Source organism: Panthera leo, chromosome B4, assembly GCF_018350215.1.
Source record: "Panthera leo isolate Ple1 chromosome B4, P.leo_Ple1_pat1.1, whole genome shotgun sequence".
NCBI classification, from domain to species: Eukaryota; Metazoa; Chordata; class Mammalia; order Carnivora; family Felidae; genus Panthera; species Panthera leo.
In genome coordinates this window covers 21,331,643-21,358,997 of record NC_056685.1, presented here as the reverse complement: position 1 = coordinate 21,358,997, position 27,355 = coordinate 21,331,643, and the positions used below count along the sequence as shown (strand labels likewise).

At 41.8% G+C, this 27,355-nt stretch overlaps 1 protein-coding gene across 2 annotated transcripts in view; it reads left to right on the top strand.

The window, feature by feature from the left end:
• Positions 1-27,355, top strand: part of CB4H10orf67 (chromosome B4 C10orf67 homolog) — a 160,536-nt gene that overhangs the window by 60,868 nt on the left and 72,313 nt on the right. For both annotated transcript variants that reach the window (XM_042945106.1, XM_042945107.1), the window contains exons 6-8: positions 3,270-3,402; positions 4,448-4,506; positions 12,760-12,825. In XM_042945106.1, coding sequence (XP_042801040.1) covers positions 3,270-3,402; positions 4,448-4,506; positions 12,760-12,825 — 258 coding nt within the window. The remainder of the gene's footprint in view (positions 1-3,269; positions 3,403-4,447; positions 4,507-12,759; positions 12,826-27,355) is intronic.

Here is a 27,355-nt window from a genome sequence, read left to right as displayed (position 1 = left end):
GCAACTTCATGCAAGGGCTGAGCCTCGTTTCCAGGTTTGGGCGCCGTGACTCAGCTGCGTCCTGCTGCAGTTGCCACGTGGTCACGCTGTAGGCTGACAAATCCCCGTGAGGACGGCCGAAGGAGGCCAGCGTGTACCTGGACGCGTGTGTGTGCCTGCAAACACGCGTGTGTGCTGCGGTCGCTTTAATTAGTTGTCGTTTTGAGAAGGCTTCATTTTTTTCTCACCTTAGCACGGATGAGCTGTGCCACCATTGCCCTCGCACCGCCCACAAGCGCACAGGACTGCTTGCTGCTGACGGCGCTGAAACAGAGCTGTCATTCAAGAGCCACAGCTCTGCAGGGCTGCACTGCCCCAGTGCGCCACTTTCCTGGTTGTCACTCACTGGGAGAGCACCTGCTCTTCTCCATGACTGTCATGCAGCACGGGCACGCATCAGCACAGCACAACACGCCCCAGCAGCAAATTGAGATGTCCAAGTATTATACGCGGAGCCTGCAGAATTGAGACACGAATACGGCAGAAGGAAGACTGCTGAGAGGCACATGCAGGGCTCTGAACAGAACTCCTCAGACTTTATTGTGCGTAGGGATCACCCGCAGCTCCTGTTAAGATCCAGATTCTGACAGTAGGTCTGGGCTGGGTCCTGAGAGTCTGTTTCCCATACGCTGCTGGGTGATGCTGAGGTTCCCGGTCTGTGGACCAGACGTGGAGTAGCAAGGCTCTGTGGTGTGCCAGCCCTCAGACATGATTCTTGCAAGATCTGTTTAGGATTCTGAAACCTGGGAACAGTGATCCCATTCCGCACATCTTGTGAGTGTTCACCAGAGAAAAATAGTGCATGAGCCATGGCCTGAAGTCATACTTTTCACATGATAGAAAAACTTGACATCGGTGAGTTCCGTTATCAGTTTAAAATTCCAGAGTGATCATGGATCGCACACGATCTCTCCTCAGCTATAATGCAGCTGTAAATAGCGACACCTAGTTAACCACCTTTTAATGATCTCCATCCTTTTCAACCTTGGTTTATTAAATGCAGTTTATTTTAAAGAAGTCTTGTGGTTTAAATAAGCCAGAGCTAGTGGTGTGGGCAGATGGTAGAAGGAACCCCACCACAAAATCTGCCACTCAGAGTGTAACAGATGACCGTAGCAGCCCAGAACTATCCCTTTGTTCATTTTGCTAATGAGTGTCCTCATTGCTGTGGGAGTCTGAATAGTTAATTACGTGCAGTTCCTGCAGCTGACAGATGGTGGGGACAGAGCTACAGATTAACCTCACAAGAAGGAGGGGCTGTAGATGGACATGAAGGGGAAAACCAGTTGAATGTGTTTTCCTTGCTTCCTGCTTTTATGTGAGAATTTTAGAAAACACATCTAAGTATTAGCCGCCACCCCTTATAAATACTTTGTGTGATTAGTTCAAATAGTTCTTGTATAGTTTATGCTAATGGGTGCTCATGTAATCCACTGTGGGTATTCTTATCCTGCCAGTTAAGAAACCTTTGCTTAACCCTTTGAAGACAAATATTGTTTGTTTGTTTGTTTGTTTGTTTGTTTGTTTGTTTGAAAAGCCCTTTTAGTCTATAAGTACATTCTGTGATGGCTTCAAGTTGAACGTGTGGGACTAGAAATTAATTTATTAAGGAAACAGTGTTGTTTGTTAACTATTAGATTTGTTAGCTTTCCTTAGTTAAAGAGTGAGTTGGGCTCAAATGATTTAAATAAAATGGTGATTCAAAATCATAAAGATCTGTATTGGGTTTAGTGCAAAATTTAACATTGTGTTAAAAATTAACTCTCACAGAACTAACTTCCTTAGTAGGTGACTTGTTATTTCTTAAGAGTTTATTAAATGCACTGCAAAAATTGCAGCCACTTATTTGTCTTTTGAGCCATTACGGCCACAGAGAAAAGCATTTTAATAATTGACTTTCAGGTATCTGTGAAGTTAAAGAAAAATACAATTCCAAAAGGAAAGCAGTATACTGGGAGTATACTGTTTTTGAGGAAAGGTTTTATTTTGGAGTATTAGCAATCACGGCATGCCTGCAGAAAGAACAGGTTATCATTCATCTGAAGATGAAAGTTCAAAAGTATTTCTGTCCTCTAGATGAATTTTGAAGGGAGGCAGATAGAACCTTCTATCTCTTGTAGCATAATAATATAATGACTTTTAAGCATCCTCCTTAAGATCTTGAGATTGCAGAGTCATTTAATATTTTCCCACCATGAAATATAAAGTTCTCCACCAGCTTCCCCAATCCATTACATCTTAATTTTAAAAAAAAATGCGTGGCAGTAAAATCTAGACAGCCATAAGCGAGCATATTCAGATGTGTTTCAATAGCTTTGAAGCGGACAAGAAGAAGAAGAAGAAAGGAAGAGTAGCTTCCCAATAAGCTTCTATTGCGTAAGAAAAAGCCTCTCCCATAACGGACAAGGCGAGATTTAAACAAAAGACGCACATAATAAAAATGTAAATGAGTTTGCTTTACTAAAACTATAACTTTAAAGTCTTTTGTTGTAAGTTATCCTGAAACCTTCTTACAAGGTAATCACTGTTTGCATAGAGATTTAAACCGAAGTCTTCAATAGCATTCAACGCCTGCACAGCCCCAGTGTGACAGGCATGCAAAGCCATGTTAATGTTCAGAATGTGAATTGCCTCTGGGTGGTTCCTCCACGAGGCAGAAAACCAACTGTGTGGATATCCGTGTGCCTGATGGACTCCATGCGGCTCCCGGCCTGAAAACGTCACCACTTTGACATGTGATGTGCTCCTCATGACACTGGCGACGCTGACACCGGGAAATGCCACAAAGGCAACAAGCCCCCCTCCTTCGCCGTGCACTTTGCTACCCCCTGGCGCTGCCCGTCCCGGTCTCCCCAGTCTGCCTAGTTACAGGCGGACAGCACTTCAGACACACACAGAGGGAAGGGTGTGGGTGGGGGGGCCCCAGCTGCCTCCCCGGACACAGCCTCCGTAATGAATTGACCTGAATGATGAGGGCACACAAACAGTATGATATGCATTATTCCTGTCAATAAAATGTCCCCATGGGCTGTGGTCTTTGTACGGAATGTACCACAGCCTTTCTTCCAACGCGCTCTATTTAATCTCCTTCCTTTTTACTATTCATATTATAAGTGTGTAATAGAATTCAGAAAATTATATGATAGCTCTTCTGTATCTGTATTGTGTCGTGTTGCATATTTAAATCCTCGGCTCTGTGCTTAGAAGTACGGGATTCCCCATCTTTTCAGGACACTTTTGCCAGAGAGACGGCTCTAGAAAGAGAGGATTTGGAGTACAAACTGGAAAACGAGAGGCTGCTTCAAATTGTTTCAGAGCTCGAAGAAGCAATCCGACTCAATCTAAGGGAAAATGCAGTATTAGGTAACATTTTACAGTCATCTTAGAGAAAAACCTATGCATCAGGCACTTCCTAAAATCCATAGCTCTATTTGTCCTTACCAAATGTACATTTGCTTGATCTGTACATTGTACATTTACAAGATCTGTTTGATTTTCACGGAAGATGGCATTCCTTGCTTGGGAAAGAGGATTTTTTTTTTTTTTTTTTTTTGCTTAGAAATATTATAAACAGAAACTTTTGCTGATTTCTGTCCCATGATTGATTACCTGAAAGTTATGACATTTAAATACTTAACACGCAGATTGGGGTATGCTTTGCGGAGACACAGAGTTAGCCCTTTCGGAAAAAATATGCTACTACTTACTATGGAATTATCTGCAATTTTGGATTCAGATTTAAAGCACAAATTTCCCTGTGTATGCTTTATACACCCCCCCTTTTTTTCTCCAAACCATAAACGTTGGCAAAAGTTGCATTTAAATCACCAAAGTTGAAGTGTTTTGAAGTATTTTGTCACTTACTGTTATCTTCGTATTTATGTTAATTATATAGTGTTCCCCTAACCTGCAGTTATGAAAAGCAACGAGTAAGCAATAAAAAAAAAAACCTTACAGCAAAACGTTGATAAAACCAGAGATACTACGATATCCCTTGAATATAAATTATGCCTTGCCAGTGCAGTTTCATTTTCCTTCTAATGTGGTGTAATAACGCTTTTTCAGGTTCTGGTGGTTCTTACTGTGTCCCAAAGTACCACCTGCTAAAGCACTTTGTATTGGCTGTGACTAACAGCAAAAACGTCCCTTGCTAGTATTGATGAAAAGCTTTCAGCCCTCGGCCACACTTGGATCTTGAACTTAGTTCTTAATCCCTATCTGACCAGCCGTCTGAACAGCAGGAAGAAGGCTGTGAATGTCAAGGGCAGTTGTGAAGGTCACAGTCCTGCTAGGACTCGAGTCCACCACGCCTGCCAGCCGCGTACAGCCTGTCCCGGAGCAGGGAGTTTGAATACAGGGCCATAAGTTTGTAATTTCATGCTTGGCCTCTCTCTCCTTTTGTTTACAGAAGATGAAATTATAACTCTGAAAGAGATGGCAGCAAAGGATCATAGAACTATTCAAAAGGTACTGTAACTTTTTATATCGACGAATGACTCCTTTATGCTGAAATATCAACACTATCGGTGGCTTAACACTGCATCCCGCTTGTCCCGAGGTACAGAGAAAAATCGATTTCTGTGTTTCATCTCTCCCGTTATTTAGGGAGGGTCTCTGGTAATCAATAAGGATTCCATCTTGAAAATGAATTAATGTGCAGAGGCTTTTTTCTTTGGGATAGCTGAGGGTTTACCTCGTTGACTGTAAGGAAAGAAAAGTTACAGGACAAGGAGATCCCAAGATGCGCCTGGGGAAAACTTGTCGTTATTATTAACAACGAACAATCTTATTTGCAGCCCAGATGTGGCCGCGTGTTCATTTTGCGGTGTGGATGCACTGAGCTTATGTTGTGCAGGAAATCTGTATTTAGAACAGGGAATTCTTTTGGTATCGCCAAGGTCAAGATCTCCTAGAGCATCCAATGCAGCAGGACCTCAGCGGTTCTGCGCCCTCGCACAGGTCAGGCGCCCCTGCTTTGGGGTTTCTTCGCCCTCTGTACCATAGCCATCGACACATTTTCAGTGATGGTGAGTCCTCCCTGCCATGCTGTAAGCCCCACGAGGGCAGAAGCAGTATTTTTTCCGTCTCTGGTACATTGCCAATGCTGAGCACAGAGCCTGGCAGCCTTACAGATGCTCTTTCAGTGATCCGTAGGATGAGAATGTGTTTAGAGGTGAAATTCACAGGCGAAAATGTGTATTTACGTCCCTGAATTGTTCCGAATAAACACAAATGCTTCCTGCTAGCTGAATCGAGGGTCAGTTAAAAATGAAAATTAATTTAAAAAATGAAAATTAATTAAAACTGGATAACATTAAACATTCAGTTCCTCAGTTGCACTACCTTTATTTCTAGAGCCCAGGAAACGGCCACCTTTGCTTAAGTTTAGGTCCAAATTTCAACTTGATTTTACAGTTCAGGGTATTCTTGGGTTTTAGGTAAACGACTTTCAAGAATTATTTTTTTATCTTAATTTAATTTTTTTAAGTTTATCTATTAAACTTGAGAATGAGAAAGCATGAGTGGGGGAGGGGCGGAGAGAGAGAGAGAGAGAGAGAGAGAGAGAGAGAGAGAGAGAGAAGAGAGTCCCAAGCAGGTTCCACACAGTCAGCACAGAGCCCGATGCAGGGCTTGAACTCACAAACTGTGAGATCATGGCCTGAGCTGAAGTTAGGCACTCAATGGACTGAACTACCCAGGAGCCCCTAAGAACTACTTTTGATTTGATTTGATTTGATTTGATTTGATTTAAGTGTTTATTTTTGAGAGAGAGAGAGAGAGAGAGAGAGAGAGAGAGGGGGGCAGAGAGAGAGAGGGAGACAGAGGATCCGAAGCAGGCTCCGTGCCAACAGCAGACAGCCCTATGAGGGGCTCAAACTCACAAACCGTGAGATCATGACCTGAGCTGAAGTTGCACACTTAATCAGCAGAGCCACCCAGACGCCCCCTGAGCACCATGTTTTAAAGAATTGGTTAACCTGAAGGCTCAGAGTCGGGAGATGTTTTCTCTGATAACTGAACCCATCACGAGTTTTCAGGGCGAATTCTTTTTCTGGCACTGCAGCTTACTTGCAGTGGTGACCGTTCAAGTCCCATCCACACAGAGAAAACAACAGAGTTTGCGGACAGACAAGTTTCACCTTCTTGGCATCAATGTCTATGGTTGAAAATGAAGCCCCAGCCTTCTCGTGTCACGTCACCTACAAGGAACCGTCACAGTTTATTTAAATGTTTCTGAAACTGCTCAATCCGTACGGCCACCGGGAGAAATGAATTGTGTAGGCTTACTATCCTCTGGGAGGAGCACGAGAAATTAAGGCCAGAAAAATCTGAGCGTCAGGCCACTGATTAGAAAAAACATGCCCTTCAAATGACAGGTTATACCCTCTGTGAGCTTAAATATTCCCCTTAAATCCTTCCTCAGCTTCCTTAAATCTTCACTGTCCCAAGGTAGCCCTCTGTGGCTATTTGAACACATGAGTCACGTCTAGTGCAACTGAGGGACTCAATTCTTACTTGTATCTCATTTTAATTTAAAAAATTTTAAAACCGATACTTGCTTCGGTATATTGGAAAACCTTTATGTATATTTTAAGTAACTTGGTATGTGAATGTACTTTTTCTTCTGTGGATTTTATGCAGTCTAAATACAGATCAGACATTCCCAATGAGATTTTAGCCCCCAAATGGACACACAGGATTTCAAAGACTTCATGTAAGTGAAATATCTCAGCACTGATTTTTAATATTAATTATTACACGTTGAGATGATAATTTTTCAGACAGATATTTGGATAAATTTATTATTAAAAGTAATTTCACCTGTTTCTCTCACCTTTTCTCACAAGGCTACCATAAAATTTAAAATTATATATGTATTTACACCGTATTTTAATTCACAGCTCTCTTCTACACAAATATAGCAGATCCCTAGTCTGTTTGATTTTTTTTTAACTTTTTAAAACAGTTTTATTTATTTATTTTTGAGAGAGAGCAGAAGCAGGGGAGAGCCAGAGAGAGAGAATCCCAAGTAGGCTCTGCATTGTCAGCACGGAGCTTGAGGTGAGGCTCGATCCCACGAACTGTGAGATCACGACCTGAGCCAAAATCAAGAGTGGGATGCTTAACCGACTGAGCCACCCAGGCACCCCTGTTTGATCATTTTTTAAATCCTGTATCTTTCTTTGACATGTACTCGATCGCCACGAAAACATTGAATATAGGCACAATGTGGTATCGAGCAGAAAGAATCTCGCACTGTAGGTTCCTTTTCCATTTCTGCCACTATGGTCCCTTGGGCCAGTGCCTTATCTTTCCTCCTGTCTCTCATAGCTGACTGTGTGGATAGAATGAGAGAGTGTACATCAACGTGCTTTGTCAACTGGAAAGCGTACCAGGAGTTGTTGAACAAGTGAGAACTGATATTTACTGGTTTGGTTTCCAATATCCTCCACGTAATCAATTAATGTAGTAATGTTTATTAGATGCCTTTTAGTGCCAGGCACTGTGCTACTGCTGAGATACAAAAATCACACACACACACACACACACACACACACACACACACCTCCCTGCTGTGGAGCAGATTAAGTCTAGAGCAGGAGACAAAAACCCCTGGGCTGTGTGATAATGTAATGTAATGTAATATAATATAATATAATATAATATAATATAATATAATATAATATATAATATAAACAATGAAATAATGAGATAATTAAATAATTAATATAATATAATATAATATAATATAATATAATATAAATAATGAAATAATGAATATAACATAACATAACATAACATAACATAACATAACATAAGTATGTACACAGAGAAGAGATGTCTAGCTTTACCCAGAAGGGTCTAGAAAGGCTTCTCAAAGAGTTCCACACCTGTCTCACACTCTTTCACTCGAGCTGATCTTTCCAGGTAGGTAGGAGGGTGTGGGAGCTGGATACAGAGCGTGAATGCATAAAGTGTGAGATATCCCTGTGGACTTGTTTGTGATTTGATATGGCTAACGAACGAGGTAGGAATCTGGTGAGCCATGTGGTGAGAATTTGTGTTGGGGCAGGAAGAGGGGGAAATCTGGGGAATGACAGGCAGAAGGAGAAGCAGTTCAGAAGCCTCTGGATAAGACACGTTTTCTTTTGTAGCCCTGGATGCAATTAGAAACAAGTTGAAAAAGGCCTGTCTTCGCGGAGGCTGACCTCTTGCCATCTCTCAGGGCTTAAAGCACTGTCTGTGATGGTATTCAGTAGTAACTTTTATGTTTCAATTCCAATAATCTAATAACAGCTGCATCAAATCTATCCTCCAGCTGTGGCCATAACATGAATGTCCTTCTGGGAAGGAGTCGGACCAGAAGTCAGACATCACAGCCCAGGGTGTGATCAGCCTCGGGACGCGGGGCAGCACAGACGGCCGTGGGGCACGTGGGGGAGCCCAGCATGGATTGTAAGGGATCCGGGAAGGTTGGAGGAAGGACTCTGAGTCGACTCCCCGAAGAGAGGCTCTAGTAAGCCAGGAAAGGGATATGGGAAGTGGGAAGGGTGAAAAACATGCAGAAGGGGAGTAAATTCAGGTGATCTGCGATAGCGGGAAGGGTATGTGAGAGCAAGCGGCAGCAAGGAGCAGGGCACATGGCAGGGGATTATTATTCACGCCAAGGGGTTTGAATTCCCTTCTGAGTGCACTGGGGAGCCTTGGACATTGGGGAAGGATTGGATTCATTGGATTTCTTTGTTTCAGAAAGGAAATGGGTGGGAAGGGGGAAAATAGAGAGCTAGAGAGACCAGTTAAGAGGTTCCTTGGATAAACCAGGGAAACTACGATCTGAAACAGGAAGAGGACAGTGACCCTGGTAATATTAATGAGAGTCATTTGGCGCAACTGGAGGAGTTGAGAAGCCGGGTGAATGCCGAAATGGCGACGGTGGGCAAGGGGAACTCTCTAGAAGTTCGGCTGTGGGTGGCCAAGAAGCGGTAGGGGAGTAGTTGGACGGGGACAAGGGCTGAGGAAGGAATTTTTTTTTTAAAGAAGAAACTAGAGTATTTTTAAATGATGTCAATGGAAAGAAGAAGGAGAGAGTGGACAAATGGCACAAGTCCTCATTGATAAAGAGTGCTCTCAAGAGGACAGGAAGGGTTGGGGTTAACGGCCTTGACGTTTGTGGTAATTGGCCCCCGTTGGAAACTTGGCGACCCTCCTTTTCAGGCCGAGGTAGGTGATTTAATACAACATCTTTTCCTTTCCTTCCACCTCATTCCTTTACTTTCCCTAAAACCTGCTGTCCAGCCCTCCACCTCATCAACTACACCGCTGAGTCACCTCTGGAGCCTCCTGTCTAGCCAGTCCCCATGTTCTCCAGCCCTGCTCCGGTGGCAGTGGGCCAATCCTTGCCTGTGGTGGCATTGCTAGACTCTGGGGTTTTAACCCAGGATAGCCACGCCCTCCATCTGCCTATCATTTCACTTAAATCTAATTAGCACCCCTTCTTACTACCCCCCACAGGTCTTCCAATCTCCACTACTTTTCTCAATTCCCTTATTCCATCCCCCCATGCTACCTCCTAATTCACAGACAACATGACAGGCTCTTGGATTTTTTTCCCTTCTGCACTCTCTTACTCTGTCACCTTTACTCTTTTTCAACAGAAGAAGGACATTCTTTGCCCTGATTCATCCTTCCATCTATTCCCCGACTCATCTCTACGTCCCTCCTCTTCTGGAACTTCCTGCATCAGCCCCTTTCTCTCTAATGCCTTTAAAACTTTCCCTCTAGCCTACCGAGTGAAACCATCATCTTGGTGGTATCTATTGACCCTAATCGTCTCAAGTCATTGCCATTTACTGTACTTCAAATATTATTTCAAAGAAATCTGTATTTACCACCCCTTTCTCATTACCCCAATGCTACTTTTTCCTGTGGGTAAGGTCACAGTGAGATGCACATTGCTTTCAGTCCTTTTGAGGTGTTCTCCTTCCTGAATTTTCTTCTGTGTATGACAGGATTGCCACCCCCCCCACCCCACCCCACCCCCCCCCCATGTCATAGATGCGTTCTGCAGCAATACTTGCTTCTAATTCTTCACACACTTCTTCACTCCTTCCTAAGCAAGATCTGTCAGTGGCTTCTCCTCCTCCATTTTCCACTTGAACGCTATTCTTGGGATTTGTATTTATCCTTGGTCTTCTTCGTTTTCTCTCTAGCTGACCTCAGACTTTCCCATAACTGTTTACCAGTGACTTTCAAACTGCCTTTCCTACTTCATGATTTCCCTGAATAGCACGTCCATAGTTTTCACTCTATTCTCATCCTTAATTTCAACATTACATGCATTTTGATAGTTTCTGTCCACTCCCTAGGGTAATTAGAAGCTCCCTCTGGGGCCCCAAATACCTGGGACTATTTGCCCCCTTAAGGTCAGGAAGCATCTCGTTTATCTTTATATTCTTAGTCACCAGCACTAAAAATTATTGGCTGAAAAAATGCTCTACACATTTGTCGAACCCAGTGTCAGAACTTGAACTCATTACCCCTTGAGTCTAGACTCTCTGTGTTCCCCAGTTTAAATGAATGACACTGCCATGGATCCAAAAGAACAGATGACAAATCTAGGGCCATTCTCTACGCTCTCCTTTATACTTTATATCCAATTCGTGGCTCAATCTGTACATCTTTCTTCCAAAATTTATCTCAAGTCCCCTTTCTCTGTCACAACATTGCTCCAGACGTGGTTGAGTCTCTCATCATTCCCATAGATTCGAACTTCACTTTCCTGTCTCCACCCTCACTCATCCCTTTTCAAATCCAGCGTTCGCACTCCTCCATAGTTTTCTCATACTCTAGTTGTATATGCTAAAACCTTCAATGGCTTCCCATTGCCTACGGTATAAAATCAGGCCACGCAAAAATACACTGAGGGATTTTTATATGCCGGGAACAGCCTAAAACACCTTCGCATTTGCTGTCTCAAATTCTCTCTGGAAGAACTCTTTGAGGTGGGGTTTATTCTCTTAATTTCCAGACAAGAAAACTAAGACTCGAAGCGTAGATTTAGTTTACCCGTACAGCTTGTAAGGAGAGAGCTTAGATTTGAGCAGTCTCCTGTTCGTCTCACTGCACCACCCTGCCTTCCACCCCTAATGATGGCATCAAGTGCCTCTCATGCCGTCACCTGACTCTCCTCCTTTCTTTTCCTGCCACTTCTTTCTCTCTGCACCCTGGGCCCCACGACGTTAAGCTTTTCCCAACTCCTCCGTGACTCCACGCTCCTCTCCAGTTGCTGTTTCGTCTGCCTTTTTCTCTGCCTTTTTCCTTCTCCAGCTTGTTGCGCTTTTTCGTATCCTTCGCAACTGTTGCCAAATGGTGCTTCTCCTGTTATATCTTATTATAATTATGGTTGCTGGGATGTGTGGATTTTTATGCTTTTTGACCATCTGAAATTTTGATTTGTTAACATATTTTCTTATGTATTCTAGTCAATTTTTTCCCCATTGCTCTCCTGCCATAGTGTAGATGCTCCAGAGGAAGGGATCTGTTCTACTTCCTCTCTGTACCTCTATAGATGAACAAGATGCCTGGCATCTAAAAGGTGTTCCTTTTAGATAATATATACATATACATATACATATACATATACATATACATATACATATACATATACATATTAGATACAATAATACATGTGTATTAAATTAATGAACATATGAATTTTTTTTTAATGAACATATGAATTGATTGAATTGAATGGATGTCAAAACCAAGGTTTGAATTTTATCAGCGTATCTAACATACACAAATGCAAACAATCATTTAAGATACCGAAGCAAGTCATAGGAGTACAGTGGCCCTGCATTGCGTACTTTTTGATGGCTATTTTCTTTTTTTTTTTATGTGTTTATTTATTTTAAGAGAGAGACAGTGAGCAAGCGTGAGCAGGGGAGGGGCAGAGAGAGAGGGAGAGAGAGAATCCCAAGCAGGTCCAGGCTCTGAGCTGTCAGCACGGAGCCCGACGCGGGGCTCGAACCCACAGACTGTGAGATCATGATGTGAACCAGCATCAAGAGTCTGACACCTGCCCGACTGAGCGCCCCTTGATGGCTGTTTTCATTAGGCATGAATGTACTTTGATGTGCATATAAATATAACACAAAAATCTATAAAGAGAAAAGCAACATTGCTCCTTTTGAGAGACTATACTTGCTTTATTATATATTGATGTCACATTTAAAAACATTTTTTTTGATGTTTGTTTATTTTTTGAGAGAGAGAGTGAGACAGAGTGTGAGTGGGGGAGGGCCAGAGAGAGGGAGACACAGAATCAGAAGCAGGCTCCAGTCTCCGAGCTGTCAGCACAGAGCCCGATGCGGGGCTCGAACTCATGGACCACGAGATCATGACCTGAGCTAAAGTCGGATGCCCAACCGACTGAGCCACCCATATTGATGTCATATTTTGTCGGGATAAGGTAAGGAAGATTGTAAATAAATTGGCATTTTCTGTGCATATTTTGCTTGCTTTTATAGTCAAAATATAGTAATTACATAATAATATATTATTATTACAGGTAATCTACAGACATTTAAATTTTCAAAATCCTATTAGGATCCCCTTTTCTCATATTTAAAAGCAAAATACATTTTGCTCAGTTCTACTGAGGAGGAATTTTAGGTGTTCTGTTCTTCTCTTTAATGACAATGTAATACTCTTTTTCAGCTAATTGATGGTAGAGACAGATTGCTATGTGAGCTTGATTATGAAAAATCAGTAGTTCAAGAAATGGTAAGGTGATTTACATTATTTCCTAATAAATTTGAAATCAGGAATTTCGTTTAATCATGAAAGTTTCCTTTGTAACCATTTACTGTAAACGATTATTTCACCTTCGTGCATAATCTGAATGCACGCATAAGTATAAACTTTTTTACTGAAGTTTTATAGTAGTGTTTTTTATAAAACTGAAGTTTTATAGTAGTGAAGTTTTTACACAGTGTTATAGTGTATCAGCTATCGTGACCTGACAAATCTATACATTAAGCTACGCACACTACAATAAATGGACTCACCACACAACGTCATTACGATATTATTGACTATATTCCCCACGCTGTATTTTTCAACCCCGTGACTTCTTTATTTTATAACGGGAAGTTTGTACCTCTTAATCCCCTTCCCCCGTCTCTAGCAACATTTTCGAATGATCGTCTTAAGAAAACAGTTTGATTCGTACGCGAATAAATGCAATACGCTGTCATGTTGAAATAGCGTCACCGTTTAAAGCACTGCACAAAATTTTTGAGGATTTTTTATGGAGATTTGAAAAAAAAAAAACGCAAATGTGAGAGCCCAATATTTTGAAGGATTTGCTACTTTTCGTTACAAATTGCCATAACTGACCACAATAAAGAGCCCAGCTAGATATTTTGGCATTCTGTGTTAGTCTCGTAAGAAAACACTGCCTTTTTATGTTCTTTTAAGAGAACTTTCCAGACGGCTGCTCTTTTATTTTATCTGTTGACTACCCACCCCCTAGGCCCCCGCCACCTCACCCCTCCCCACCCCCGCCAGCTTATGGTGTTGTAATTCGGCTTTCAACTGGTCACCACTGGTATGTCTTTGTTACAGTAAACTGACTGTGTTTATTATAATCAAAAATAAAACACAGCTTGACTTGCGTTCTAAATGTGCTTGAAAAGAATATGATACTGTTTAGAGGAGAAAAGGTTGTTCATAGGAAGTCAACACCACTTCAGATATTGAAACATTCCCCTTTTTACAGCTCGTCACACTTAGTGCCAAGTCATGACTGTTTCCCTAACTCTGTTTTGTTGCTCTCAGCACCATGTGTTTTGGGTTCCTTGTCATAGAAATTAATGCCAAACAATGCTCCGGGGCTACAATAAAGCCTTCTATGAAACCAACTTGGGAATGCAGGCGAGGACAAAATGATGGTTAGCTCTTCACAGAAACCGTGGGCTAACAAATACGTTGTTTTGAACCCTCTGCTTTTCGATACCTGGCCTATAAAAATTGTCTCCGTTATTTGAGGTTACTTGGTTGATTCCCTCTCTCCCCTCCCCCTCTCCTGTCATTCCTCCAAAAGTCTAGGAGTTGCTTCTGAAAACAAACTAAATGTGCACATTGTCACGAAAAGCGACAGTGTTTCTACAGAATGGGGGCCAAATGTTACATCGTCAGTCTGTTTGTGGCGTCAGAAATCAGACTTGATCGTAAAAAAGTGAGTTTGGGCCAATACTATGAACAGAACCCATAGGTTTCCTTTGTCTCTTTATTTAAGGCTTAAGCAGTTAACTGGTGCTCTTACGGTGCCCGCAGAGGAGCCAATCACGTCTTATTTTGTTGTTGAGAAGTTTTTTGAGCACCGGGCTTCTTGCCAAGCAGCAAGATCTTGCATCACAAACCCGGCCGGGCACAAGAGCCTCCGGAAGGCTCAGAACTAGCTTGGGGGTTCGTGTTTTCAGTAGAGGGAGTCTGCTCAAGGTTCTTCTGATGTCCAAGGTTTCCATGGTGTACTGTTGGGCCCAGCAAGGTCACTGGCGCCCCCTCCCTCCCACCAGAGCATTCCGTTACTAACTCCGAGGGAGGTTGGCTTTGTGGCTAGTGGGCTTCCTTTGTTTCTTGCCACGGGACTTTTTTCCAGAAATGAAGATTTCTGGATTGATGATCGCACCTAGATGGGGAAGTGGGAGAAGGTGGAGTTGATGCTGAGTCGTTTTGTAGAAATTAAAAAACTTTCTCACTGAAGGGTTTTTGTTCCATGCTTGTCTATTACTGTCCTCCAACGCAGTTTATTTTCTGGCCTCTTAAGAGACTAGTTTAAAAAGTCAAAGAGTTGGGGCGCCTGGGTGGCTCAGTCGGTTGAGCCTCTGACTTCGGCTCAGGTCACGATCTCGCGGTCCGTGAGTTCGAGCCCCGCGTTGGGCTCTGTGCCGACAGCTCAGAGCCTGGAGCCTGCTTCGGATTCTGTGTCTCCCTCTCTCTGACCCTCCCCCGTTCATGCTCTGTCTCTCTCTGTCTCAAAAATAAATAAACGTTAAAAAAAAAAGTCAAAGAGCTACAAGTAAAAAGGCACCTTCAGTAAGGGTATGTAAGCAGTGAGATATGGGGCAATGGTGTCCTTAGATTGGCTTGAGGGGAAGCATATGAAATGATTTGGTATCTTCCTATGATTCCTACACTTAGTGGCTTTCACTTATCTTTTTTTTTTTTTTTAATTGAGCTATAACTGCCACCTAACATTGTATTCATTTTTCGTGTACAACAAAATGATTTGATATATATGTGTATACTGTAAAATGATCACCACTGTAAGTCTAGTGAATACCCATCACCAAACCTAATTACAAAATTGTTTGCTTGTGATAAAAACTTTTAAGATCGGCTCTCTTAGCAGTTTCCGGATATACAATACAGTATTGCTAAGTATAGTCACCATGTTGTATATTATATTCCCAGGACGTTTGTTAAAACTAGGAGTTTGTATATTTTGATCACCTTCACCCATTTCGCCCACCACCCTTCACCCCCCCACCCCCACCTCTGGCAACCACCAATCTGTTTCTCTAAGTTCAGTTTTTAGCCTCCACCTATAAGGTGTTTCTCTTCCTGTGACTTATTTCACGTGCTGTAATGCCCTCAAGGTCCATCCATGATGTTGCAAATGCAGGATCTCCTTTTTTATGGCTGAATAGTATTCCGTTATACATATATGCCACGTTCTCTTTACCCATTCATCTGTAATGGACTCTTAGGTTGTTTCCACTTGTTGGCTATTGTGAATATGAACGTGGGTTGCAGATAGCTTTTTGAGATAAGTGATGTTGCTTCCTTCAGATAAATACTCAGAAGTAGATTTGCTGGGTCACATGGTAATTCTATTTTTAATTTTTTTGAGGACACTCCATAGGGTTTTCCAGAGCGACTGCACCAATATACATCCCCACCCGCAGGGCACACGTGTTCCCTTTTCCCCACTTTTTTGCCAACACTTGCTATCTCTAGTGATAGCCATTTTATCAGGTATAAGGTGATATCTCATTGTGTTTTGATATGCATTTTCCTGATGATTGAGGATGTTGACCACCTTTAGAGGTACCTCTTGGCTATTTGAATATCTTCTTTGGAAAATGTATACTTAGATCGTCTGCCCATTTTTAATTGGGTTATTTAGGTTTGTTGGGTTCTTTTGTTTGTTTTGTTTTGTTTTGTTGCTATGGAGTTGTATGAGATCTTTAAATATTTTGAATATTAATTCCTTATCAGATATATGATCTCCAAATATTTTCTACCATTCCATAAGTTGTCTTTTTATTTTCTTGATTGTTTTGCTGTGCTGAAGTTTTTAATGTGTTGTAATCTCACTTGTTTGTTTTTTATTCTGATATTTGTGCGTTAAGCGTCATATCCAAAAAAAATCATTGCCAAGACCTATGTCAAGAAGCTTTTCCCTTGTGTTTTCTTTGAGGAGTGTTATGGCTTCAGGCCTTACATTTAAGTCTATAATTTGTTTTGAGTTAATTTTTGTGAGTAGTGTAAGATAGGGGTCTAGTTTCATTCTTTGACATGTGAATGTCTGATTTTCCCAGAACCATTTATTGAAAAGACTGTCTTTTCTTTTTCTCTTTTCTTTTCTTTTTTCTTCTCTCTTTAGAGACAGAGAGCGAGCGAGAGAGAGAGAGCATGTGCAAATAGGGGAGAGGGGCAGAGGGCTGGGGTGGGGGGAAGAATCTTAAGCAGACTCCACCCTCAGCCCAGAATCTGATGTGGGGCTCAATCTCAGGAAATTGGGACCATTACCTGAGCCAAAATCAAGAGTTGGATGCTCAACTGACTGAGCCACCCAGGCACCCCTATATTTTCTTTATTGAGCATTCTTGGCTCCTTTGTCAAATATTAGTTGATTATTTATTCGTGGGTTTGTTTTGGACTCTCGATTCCATTTCATTTGGTCTATCTGTCTGTTTTTATGCTGGTACCATACTGTTTTGATTACTATAGCTTTGTGATATAGTTTAAAATCACCAAGTGTGATGCCTCCAGATTTATTTTTCTTTCTCAGGATTGCTTTGGCTTTGGGGGGGGTCTTTTGTGGTTCCATATAAGTTTTAGGATGATTTTTTTCTACCTCTGGAAAAAGCACAGTCTGTGAAAAGTGGAATCTTAATAGGGGATTGCATTGGCTTTGAGTAGCATAGACCTTTTAGCAATATTAATTCTTCCAGTCCATGAACACGAGATATCTTTTCATTTACTTGTATCTTCTTCAATTTCTTTCATCAGTGTCTTTAGTCTTCAGTGTACAGATCTTTCACCTCCTTGGTTTAATTTATTCTTAAATGTTTTCATTCTTTTAATTCTATAGTACATGGGATCATTTTCTTTAAGATAATTTGCTGTTAGCGTATAGAAAACGCTACTGATTTTTGTATGTAGGTTTTGTATCCTGCACTTTCATATATCTTGAAGCTAACAACAACAAAAAAGGAGAGTTCTCATCAGGAAAGTACTAGAACTGAACTCTTAATTTCAGTTAATTTTCCATCAGCTTCATTCCAGTGTACCTGGCTCCTAGGGACAATCCAGACTTAAGATGGAAAGGAGTTATAAAGGCTGCTCTGGCTCCTCATTCTGGGGGCACAGCCCTGAGTTATTGCTACAGTTGGACTTGATCCTGTGACTGGGTTCCCTGTTGTCTGAGTTCCCTCTGAGTCATGCCTTGGGTGCGCCTGGTCCTATTCCAGGGAATGTGGCAGTGTTTGGCCATTGAATGAGGAAACCAGTATTTTGGTGACTCAGACATTTACTGTAATGAAACATAGGATTGAATTTCTGTGCCTCGGCCTGTATATTTGATAAAGTTTAGGACTTCTCATTGGTACCATCGCTGTTCTGAAGCCGGTGTCCCACAGGTAGAATCCACGGTTTGCCAACAATTGCTGCCCTAGGGCTGAGCACCATTCTGGAATCTGGGCCATGCTTTCAGTGATCTGTGCGAAACTGTATTTACATTGTAGCTCTGGAGAATAGTGGCTCTTCTAACAATTTTTTTTAAAGTTTATTTCTGAGAGAGAAACAGAGCATGAGCTGGGGAGGGGCAGAGAGAGAGAGAGGGAGACACAGAATCTGAGGCGGTTCCAGGCTCTGAGCTGTCAGCACAGAGCTATTAGCACAGAGCCCCATGCGAGTCTCGAACTCACAAACTGTAAGATCAAGACCTGAACCAAAGGTGGACACTTGACCGACTGAGCCACCCAGGTGCCCCAAGAATAGTGGCTCTTAATGCAGATGAGCATGACAGACTAGTGGCTCAGGGTGACTGCCTCCCTCTATACGTGGCAGGGAGAGGAACAAGTTCCCCGATCCTGCCTACCATTAAGAAAATGTGTTCCATACAGTCCCGGACATCTGGTGGCCCTTTATAATCTCCTTATAAGTCACAGAGGCGGAGGGCGGACCTTGTGGAAGGAATGTTCCTTTGAGCAGGTGTTGTTCACAGTCCATTACCACGAAGGCCACACGCCCTGGCAGTAATTCACCCCCTCTGAAATGAGCAGACACATTTGTCTGCCTATGGTCGGGAGGTGTATTGCAATCTATCTCAGAGGGCTGTTTCTTCTCCCTGGTTTCCTCTTCCCGAAGCGCCCTTTCTGGGTTAACTCCTGGTCATGCCTCAGGTCAGAGGTCAGATAACATCTCTGGGAACCCCGCCCCATTACTGCCCCAGACTGGATGAGGTGTTTATGGAGGTTTTTCTAGCACACGGCCCCCCTCTCGTGGCTCCCCTCGCACTGTGTACAGATGGCCCGTTGACTTCTCTGCTGTCTCCATCCGGTGAGCTACTGGAAAGCAGGAGCTGCGTCTTGTCCGAAGCCTACCATGGCGGCTGCCACAGAGTAGAGACTCAAACGTTTGTTAGGAGTACGTGAAGGAATGAATTTCAAAAATGGCTAGCTGTGGGGCACCTGGGTGGCTCAGTCAGTTGAGCGTCCAACTCTTGATGTCGGCTTACGTCGTGATTTCTCAGTCCGTGAGTTGGAGCCCCGTATCGGGCCTTGTGTTGGCAGCGTGGAGCCAGCTTGGGATTCCCTCTCTCCCTCTCTCTCTCTCTGCCCCTCCCCCGCCCTCTCTCTCTCTCCCAAATAAACTTAAAAAAACGATTAGTTGAAAACGACTTAACCCATACTATGACCTGAACTGCACAGAGTTTAATAAGCAGGTAGTACTGGGGCACCTGGGTGGCTCAGTTCTTTGAGCATCAGACTTCAGCTCGGGTCCTGATCTCATGGGTTCGGTTCATGCGTTCGAGGCCCGCATTGCGCTTTGTGCCGTCAGTGCAGAGCCTCCTTCGGATCCTCTGTCTCTCCGTCTCTGTCTCTGTCTCTCTCTCTCTGCATCTCCGCCACTCAAGCTCTCGCTCTCAAAAATAAACATTTAAAAAAGTGTTTTAAAAAACAGGTAATACTGTTAATACATGTATGTGACATAGCTGCACAATATATCAACTAACTACAGTGTACTTTCCAGTATTACTTTATAGGTTTTGTTCCAATGTTTCTCAAACTTTTTGGTCTCAAGATCCCTTTTGCTCTGAAAAATTATTGAGTCCCCTAAGGAGATTTGGTTTAAATTGGTTCTATCGGCTAATATTTGCTGCCTGTGAAGTGAAAACAGAGTCAAATTATTTCTTGATCCATTTAAAAATAACAATAATAGCCTCTTACATGCTGACCTAAGTAGCATTATTTATGAAAATATTTTCCGAAACGAAAAAGGTTGCTAAGGGTGGCGTTGCCTTACATGTTTGCAAATTTCTTTAACGTCTGGCTTACCGGAAGACAGCTGGATCCTTATATCTGGCTCTGCATTCATTCTGTCATGATAAACATCACAGAGCCTCTGGAAAACTCCACCCTACACCGGCGAGACCATGAGAGTGAAAAACAAGGTGACCATTGTCTTAGTATTATTATGAAAATAAGAATGACGTTGCAAAAGCCCTAGAGATCTTGGGAACCCCATGGATTCTTGGACCGTGCATTGAGAATTGCGGCCTTAGTTACTAAGGGAAAACTCATAGCCAGGTGTGATTAAGGGAAGCGTCTTTGTTCTGGTCTAGTCCTGAGCCTCTCTCCTTTGTTTTTATTGAATTCATTTATTTCCTGACTCTCTCCCTTGACACCTCCCTGTCAGGACGTCAGGCTGATACATTTCAATGAACAGAAGCCATTCATGCTGAGGTCAGGCAGAAAGCTCCAGACTTCCATTTGAGGAAATTGTCATGTATCTCTCATATGGTCGTAGTTGCAGTAAGCGTTCACTGTGGGTAACACCCGCTGCTGGGTTGTGCTGTTGTAATCCTAGGTGTTGGGCGAGGGGCAGAGCCATAAGTACCGCTAGTTTGTGTGGTATAAGTATATAACGTTTATTAATAACAATTTACAAGAGTAAAATGAGCAGAGAGGACACTCTCCCTTGAGCTTGTATTATTCCACCACAAGGTGGTCTTGGGCTAGGTCGGCAGGATGAATCATGGAAAGTGCTGCAGGAGAGGAATCCCAGCTCCGTAGCACTTTGTACGTTTATTGGGGAAGTCGGAAAGGGCACTGGGACCATCCAGGCACTTTGTTGTAGCGGGAGCTTCCGGCCAGGGAAATGCCCCGTTACGATCACCGAGACGTGAGCTCAGGGAAGTGGCACCAGTGCCATCAGTGTCACCCAGAGAACTCACTTGGGTCCAGTTGAGCCATCTACTGGTCAGGTGGAGGACAGATAAGTAGCTGCTGGGCTGTGGGTTTCATTTTTCCCACTGGAAAGTGTGGTGGTTCCTTTCCTCCTCCGAGAAAAGAGAGGTGGATTATTCACACCTACACTTACTGAAGAAGGGGTCATCGTTGAGAGGGTGACCCACTTATCCTGCTTTGACCAGAGTTTCCCCAGGCTTAGCGCAGAGAGTCCTATATCCAGAAACCCCTCAGCCTTAGGCAAACCAGGATTGTGGCTTCCCCTGATGGATAAAGACCTGAGAGCTCCTCCTGAGAACAGACGTGATTCTGCGTATCAACTCCAACATATTAAGAGTATTTGGAAGGAAAATTCAAACTCGTTGGGAAAGAGAGCCCAAACTTACACACACTATGTTGATCGGTGGGGGAAACTATCAAATAAGCTAGGCATTCACACCAACTCCCAGAGAAAAGAAAACAAAAAATTTTAGGTAAAGCATTATAAACATCTTTATAAATAAAGCACCAAAGGATTGACAAGAGAGGGAATACCAGGTCAAATCAAATGTCAAGGGAGAACTTAGCACTCCAGACTAAGTGTTCCTTTAGAGCACTCACCAGCCTGCACAAACCTGAAACAGAAGCCACAGCTGGGCGTGCTAGTGTGTGTGTGTGTGTGTGTGTGTGTGTGTGTGTGTGTGTGTGTGAAGAGGTGGTAGTAATCTCCCACGTGAGGCTAAGAACCAATGACCTTTTCTGCAGGGCAAATGTGAACCAAAACTAAGTCGGCAGGAAATAGGGAATGTGTGTGAGGAACAAAAGTGCTACATCAGTCATTGTTATATGCCTTCCATTCTTTCCTTTTTGGGTAGGAGAGGGTCTCTCGTGGTTAGCCTGTCTCCCACTGTGGTAGGTTGGCTATGGGGACTGGATAACTTGTCTTTTTGGTTCCTGGATCTTTGGATCAAGATAGACTATCTGCACCTGGACCAGATTTAGACAATGACATCTGGGCTTCCAGCTGACACAATTACAAGATGGGATTTGGGGAAGGCCTTGGGTGGGAATGAATGTGTTTTGCATATGGGAAACAATGTAAAACGTGGGAGCCAGAGGACAGATAAAGGTAGAAAACGAATTTGAGAAAGTCCAATGTACATCTGTGATAGAAACTCTCAATAAAATGGGAATAGAGCTGCTGATGGGTATCTACAAAACACTTAGACAACTGTTGTTATGTTTCATGGGAAAAGACTGAAACTGAGATCAGAAATGAGACAAGAGGGGCGCCTGGGTGGCTCAGTCGGTTGGGGGTCCGACTTCAGCTCAGGTCGTGATCTCACAGTTCATGAGCTCGAGTCCCGCGTCGGGCTCTGTGCCGACGGCTCAGAGCCTGGAGCCTGCTTTGGATTCTGGGTCTCCTTCTCTCTCTGCCCCTTCCCCACTCACACTCTGTCTCTCTCTGTCTCAAAAATAAACAAACATTAAAAAAAATTTTTAAAAATGAGATAAGAATGTCTGCTCTTATCACTTCTATTCAACATCGTATTTTAGGATTTAACCAGTATAATAATGTAAGAAAAAGAAATAAACAGTATCCAGATTGGAAAGGAAGAAGTTTTATTCCTAGATGGCATGATCATCTATATAAGAAATCCTAAAGAATTTACCAAAAAGCTACTAGAATTAATAAGTGAATTTAGCAAGGTTACGAAGATCAAGATATAAAAATAGTGTAGTGCTGTCTACAAGCAATAAATAATCAAAAATTGAAATGAAAACAACCCACCAACTTATAATAGCATACAAATGGGAAATGCTTATGGATAAATTTGACAAAACACGTACAAAACCATACAAAGCACTACGGAGAGAAATTAAGACTTAAACAGATGGAAAAACATACAATATTCATGATGGGCACAATGCATGTTGTAAGCTTTCAGTTATCACCAGATTGTTTTATAGATTCGACACAATCCCAATCAAAATGTCAGCAGGCTTTTTTTAAATTGTTATTAATCAACCGTCTCCTCTCAAATGTATGTGGAAATGCATGGACACTGAATAGCTGAAACGATTTTGGGAAAGAACAAAGCTAAAGGACTCATACAACCTGCTTTCAAGAGTTACTCTAAAGACACGGTAGTCAAGGTACAATGATATTGGCATAAGGATAAGCATATAGGTGGATGGAATAGAATAAAGAGCCCAGAAATAGAGCCAGCGGGTCGAGTGTGGTGAATCGATTTCTGACATCTGTGCCCAGACAATCCTACTGGGAAAGGATATTTCTTTCAACAAAGGGTATTGGAACACCTGGATAGCTATAAGCAAAAAATGAACCTCAACTCTTACCTCACACCTCACATAAAAATTAACTCAAATCTATCATAAACCTAAATGTAATAGCTAAAACCACAGAATTTCTAGAATAAGGTATAGGAGAGGATTTTGTATATAGGAAAAATATAAAATATTGGAGCCAAAGGGCAGAGAGATGTAGGAAAAAACGTGTGAGAAAGTCCAATATACACTATGATGAAAACTTTCAGCCAACTGGGAATAGAAAGGGTTAAGAGGAAGACCACAATTAAAAAACTTTTTTATTTTTAGTTCATTTATTTTGAGAGAGAGTCAGTGAGCTCACTCTGTCAGTGCAGAGCCTGCCGCAGGGCTCAAACTCACGAACTGTGAGATTATGATCTGAGCTGAAATCGAGAGTTGCATGCTTAACTGGCCGAGCCATCCACGCGCCCGGAAATACAATTTTAAGTACATAAAACAGAAGGAAAAATAAAACGTATCAAATATATGAAACACAGCTAAAGCAGTGCTGAGAAGGAAATATAGCCCTAAATGCTTACAGTAGAGAAGAGGAGGGTCTCAAATCAAGAACTGAAGTGTCTACCGCAAGAAATTAGAAACAGAGGAGCAAAATAAACCCAAATCAACCAGAAAGGAAGTAAATAATAATGATAATAGTGCTCTCTCTCTCTCTCGATCTCTCTCGATCTCCCTCGATCTCTCTCGATCTCTCTGTCTCTGACTCCTTCCCCACCCACCCAACGCTTCACTTCACGTGCACACACTGATGAAAGGCCAAGTGAGCATACTGGGAGAAAACGGCAGTCTGTAATCTCACTAACCACCAAATCTGCTGGCATCTTGACCTTGAACTTCCCAGCCTCCAGAACCGTGACAAATAAACGTTTGCTCTTTAGGCCACCCAATCTGTGGTATTTTGTCATACCAGCCTGAGTATATTCAAATAGGACAGAGTCCAATTTATCAATCTTTCCTTTCATGAATTGTGCTTTGGGTATCATGTCTAAGAACTCTTTGCTTAGCCCTAGATCCCAAAGATTTTTCTCTTATTTTTTTTTTTTTCTAAAAGTTTATGGTTTTATATTTTACATTTCGGTCTATGATCCATTTTGCGTTACTCTTTGTGTAAGATGCAAGGTTTACATGAGGTTCATTTTTGGTGGCTACCGATGTCCGATTGCTCCTGCCCTAAATGTTGAAAAGGCTATTCTTCTTCCAAGGAACTGGTGTTGCACTTCTGTCAAAAATCAGTGAAAATATTTGCGTGGATCTATCTCTGGATTTACTGTTCAGTTCCATTGATTTATGGGTCTAGTCCTCTACGAGTACCACAGATCTTTGATTACTGCAGCTATATAATAAATCTTAATATCAGGCAAAGTGAGTCCTTCTAATTTATTCTTCTTTTTCAAGATCGTTTTAACTATTCTAAGGCCTTACCTCTAGGATAAAATTGTCTATGTCAGCAAAAAACCTAGCTGGGATTTTGATAGAAATGCGTTAAGCTGGAGATCAATTTGGGGGAGAATTGACATTATGTAGTACATTGAGTTGTCTAATCCGTGAACACAGTATGTCTATTTATTTGAGTCTTTGAGTTTTTTCATCAGCATTTTATAATTATCAGCATACAGAATGTATGAATGGTTAGATTTATATCTATTTATGTTTCCTTTGGAGCAGTTGCAAATTGTGTTGCATTTTTAATTTTTGTTTCCATATGCCCATTTATTTAGGCCTTCTCTAATTTTGTCAGCAGTATGTTAATTTCACTGTAGGGGTTTTGCACACCTTTTGTTAAATTTATTCCATAGTATTTTATTGTTTTTAATACACTTGGAAATGGAATTGGTTTTAGGTTTTATTTCCACTTGTTTGGTACTGGTCTATAAAAATACAACTTATTTTATATTAACTTTGTATTCTGCACCTTGTTAGATTCACTTAATTGTTACAATAATAATTTCATAGATTTCTTCAAATGTAAACAGTCTGCAGATTCTTGATATGTAAGCAATCAGGTCTTCTGTAAACGGAGACAGTTTTATCTATTTGTTTCTGATCTTTGTACCTTTTATAACAATGGCTAGGACTTACAATAGAGTGTTGTGTAACAGTGGTGAGAAGAAGCATTCTTGTCTCATTCCGAGGCTTAGGGCATACTTTATTGTGTCATCATTAAGTATGATTTAGCCATAAGGTTTTTATGGCAGCCATTTGTCAGGTTGAGAAAGTTCCCTTTTATTCCTAGGTTTCTGAGAGTTTCTTTCATGAATGGCTGTTGAATTTTGTCAAATGCTTTTTTCCACAGCTATTGAAATGATGATATATTTTTTCCCTTGTACTGTAATGTGGCGAAATACCTGGGTTTTTGAACGTTGAAGCGATTTTGCATTCCTGAGATAAACCCCTCTTTGTCATGACGTTTTAGACCTTGTATATGCTACTGCATTCAATTTGCTGAGGACTCTGAATCTATGCTCATAAGGGACATTGGTCTCTAAATTTTCTTTCTTTCTCTGGGTGTGTGTTTTGAGTTACAGTTATGCAGCCTTCATAAAATGAATTTAGAAATATGTCTTCTCTGTCTTCTGAAAACAATTTTGGCGGTGTTAGTAAAGATTTGTCATTTCTTTCTTAAATGTTTGGTAGAATTCACCAATGAAACTGTCTGAGCCTAGAGTTTTCTTTATGTAAAAGTTTTTGATAATGGTTTTATTTTCTTGAATAGCTTACAGCTATTCACGTTTTTTATTTCATTTTCTGTTTTGTTATGTTGTGTTATTCAATTTGTTCACTTCATTTAATTACGTATTTGTTGGTATGAGGTTTTGCATAACATTCTCTTATTATCCTTCTAATACCTATAGGATCTGAAATAATGAATCCTCTTTCATTCCTGATATTAGTAAATTATGTTTTTGATCAGTCCAATTGGGGGTTTATCAATTTTGCTGATCATTTCAAGAAATTAATTTTGGCTCTAACTTCTCTATTTTTTTCTTTTTATTTCATTGATATCTGCTCTGACCTCTGTCCTTTTTCCAACTCTATTTCCTTTTTGTTTACTTTGCTCTTCTTGTTTCAAATTTTAAAAAAACTGTTTATTTATTATTGAGAGAGAGAGACAGAGCACAAGTGAGGGAGGAGCAGAGAGAGAGGGAGACAGAATCCAAAGCAGGCTCCAGGCTCTGAGCTGTCAGCACAGAGCCTGATGAGGGACTCAAGCTTGTGAACCTCCAGATCATGACGTGAGCCGAAGTTAAACACCCAACACACTGAGCCCACTAGGCACCCCGCTCTTGCTTTTTTTTTAAGTTTATTTATTTCTTTTTGAGAGAGAGAGAGAGCATGCAAGTGGGAGAGGGGCAGAGAGAGAGGAAGAGAGAGAATCCCAAGCAGGCTCCACACTATCAGCCAGAGTCCAGGGAGGAGCTTGATCTCATGAACTGTGAGATCATGACCTGAGCCGAAATCCAGAGTTGGATGCTTAGCTGACTGAGCCACCCTGGCGCCCCCGCTCTTCTCTTTTGACCTTCCCAGGGTGGAACTTTAGGTAATTGATCTCCGGCTTTTTATTATTTTTAATATGAGCATTTAAAGCGATTAATTTACCCCTGAGCAGCTTTCCACACGTTTTGATATCCTGTATTGTTACTCAGTGTAGAAAATTTTCTAATTTCTGGTTTCCTTTGTGATTTAGAACTGTGTTATCTTTTTTGTTATTGATTTCTAGTTTAGTTCCATTGTGATCAGAGAACATTCTCCGTATGATTTGAATTTTTATCAGTCTGTTGGCAGTTCTTTCATGGCCAAAAAGCACAGAGTCTATCATGGGACTGTACCATATATACTTGAAAATGATTTATCTTCTGCCAAGTTGATGGGTGGTATTCCAACCTCTTTGTGTGTTTGTATTTAAAGTGCTTATGTAATAGAAAAAATTGGTTCTTGATTTTTTAAAATTTTTTTTTAACCTTTATTTATTTTTGAGACAGAGAGAGACAGAGCATGAACGGGGGAGGGACAGAGAGAGAGGGAGACACAGAATCGGAAGCAGGCTCCAGGCTTCGAGCCGTCAGCCCAGAGCCCGACGCGGGGCTCGAACCCACCGACCGCGAGATCGTGACCTGAGCTGAAGTCGGGCGCTTAACCGACTGAGCCACCCAGGTGCCCCGGTTCTTGACTTTTTTACACATTCCGGCCATTTCAGCATTTTAACCAGATTGCTTAGTCTATCA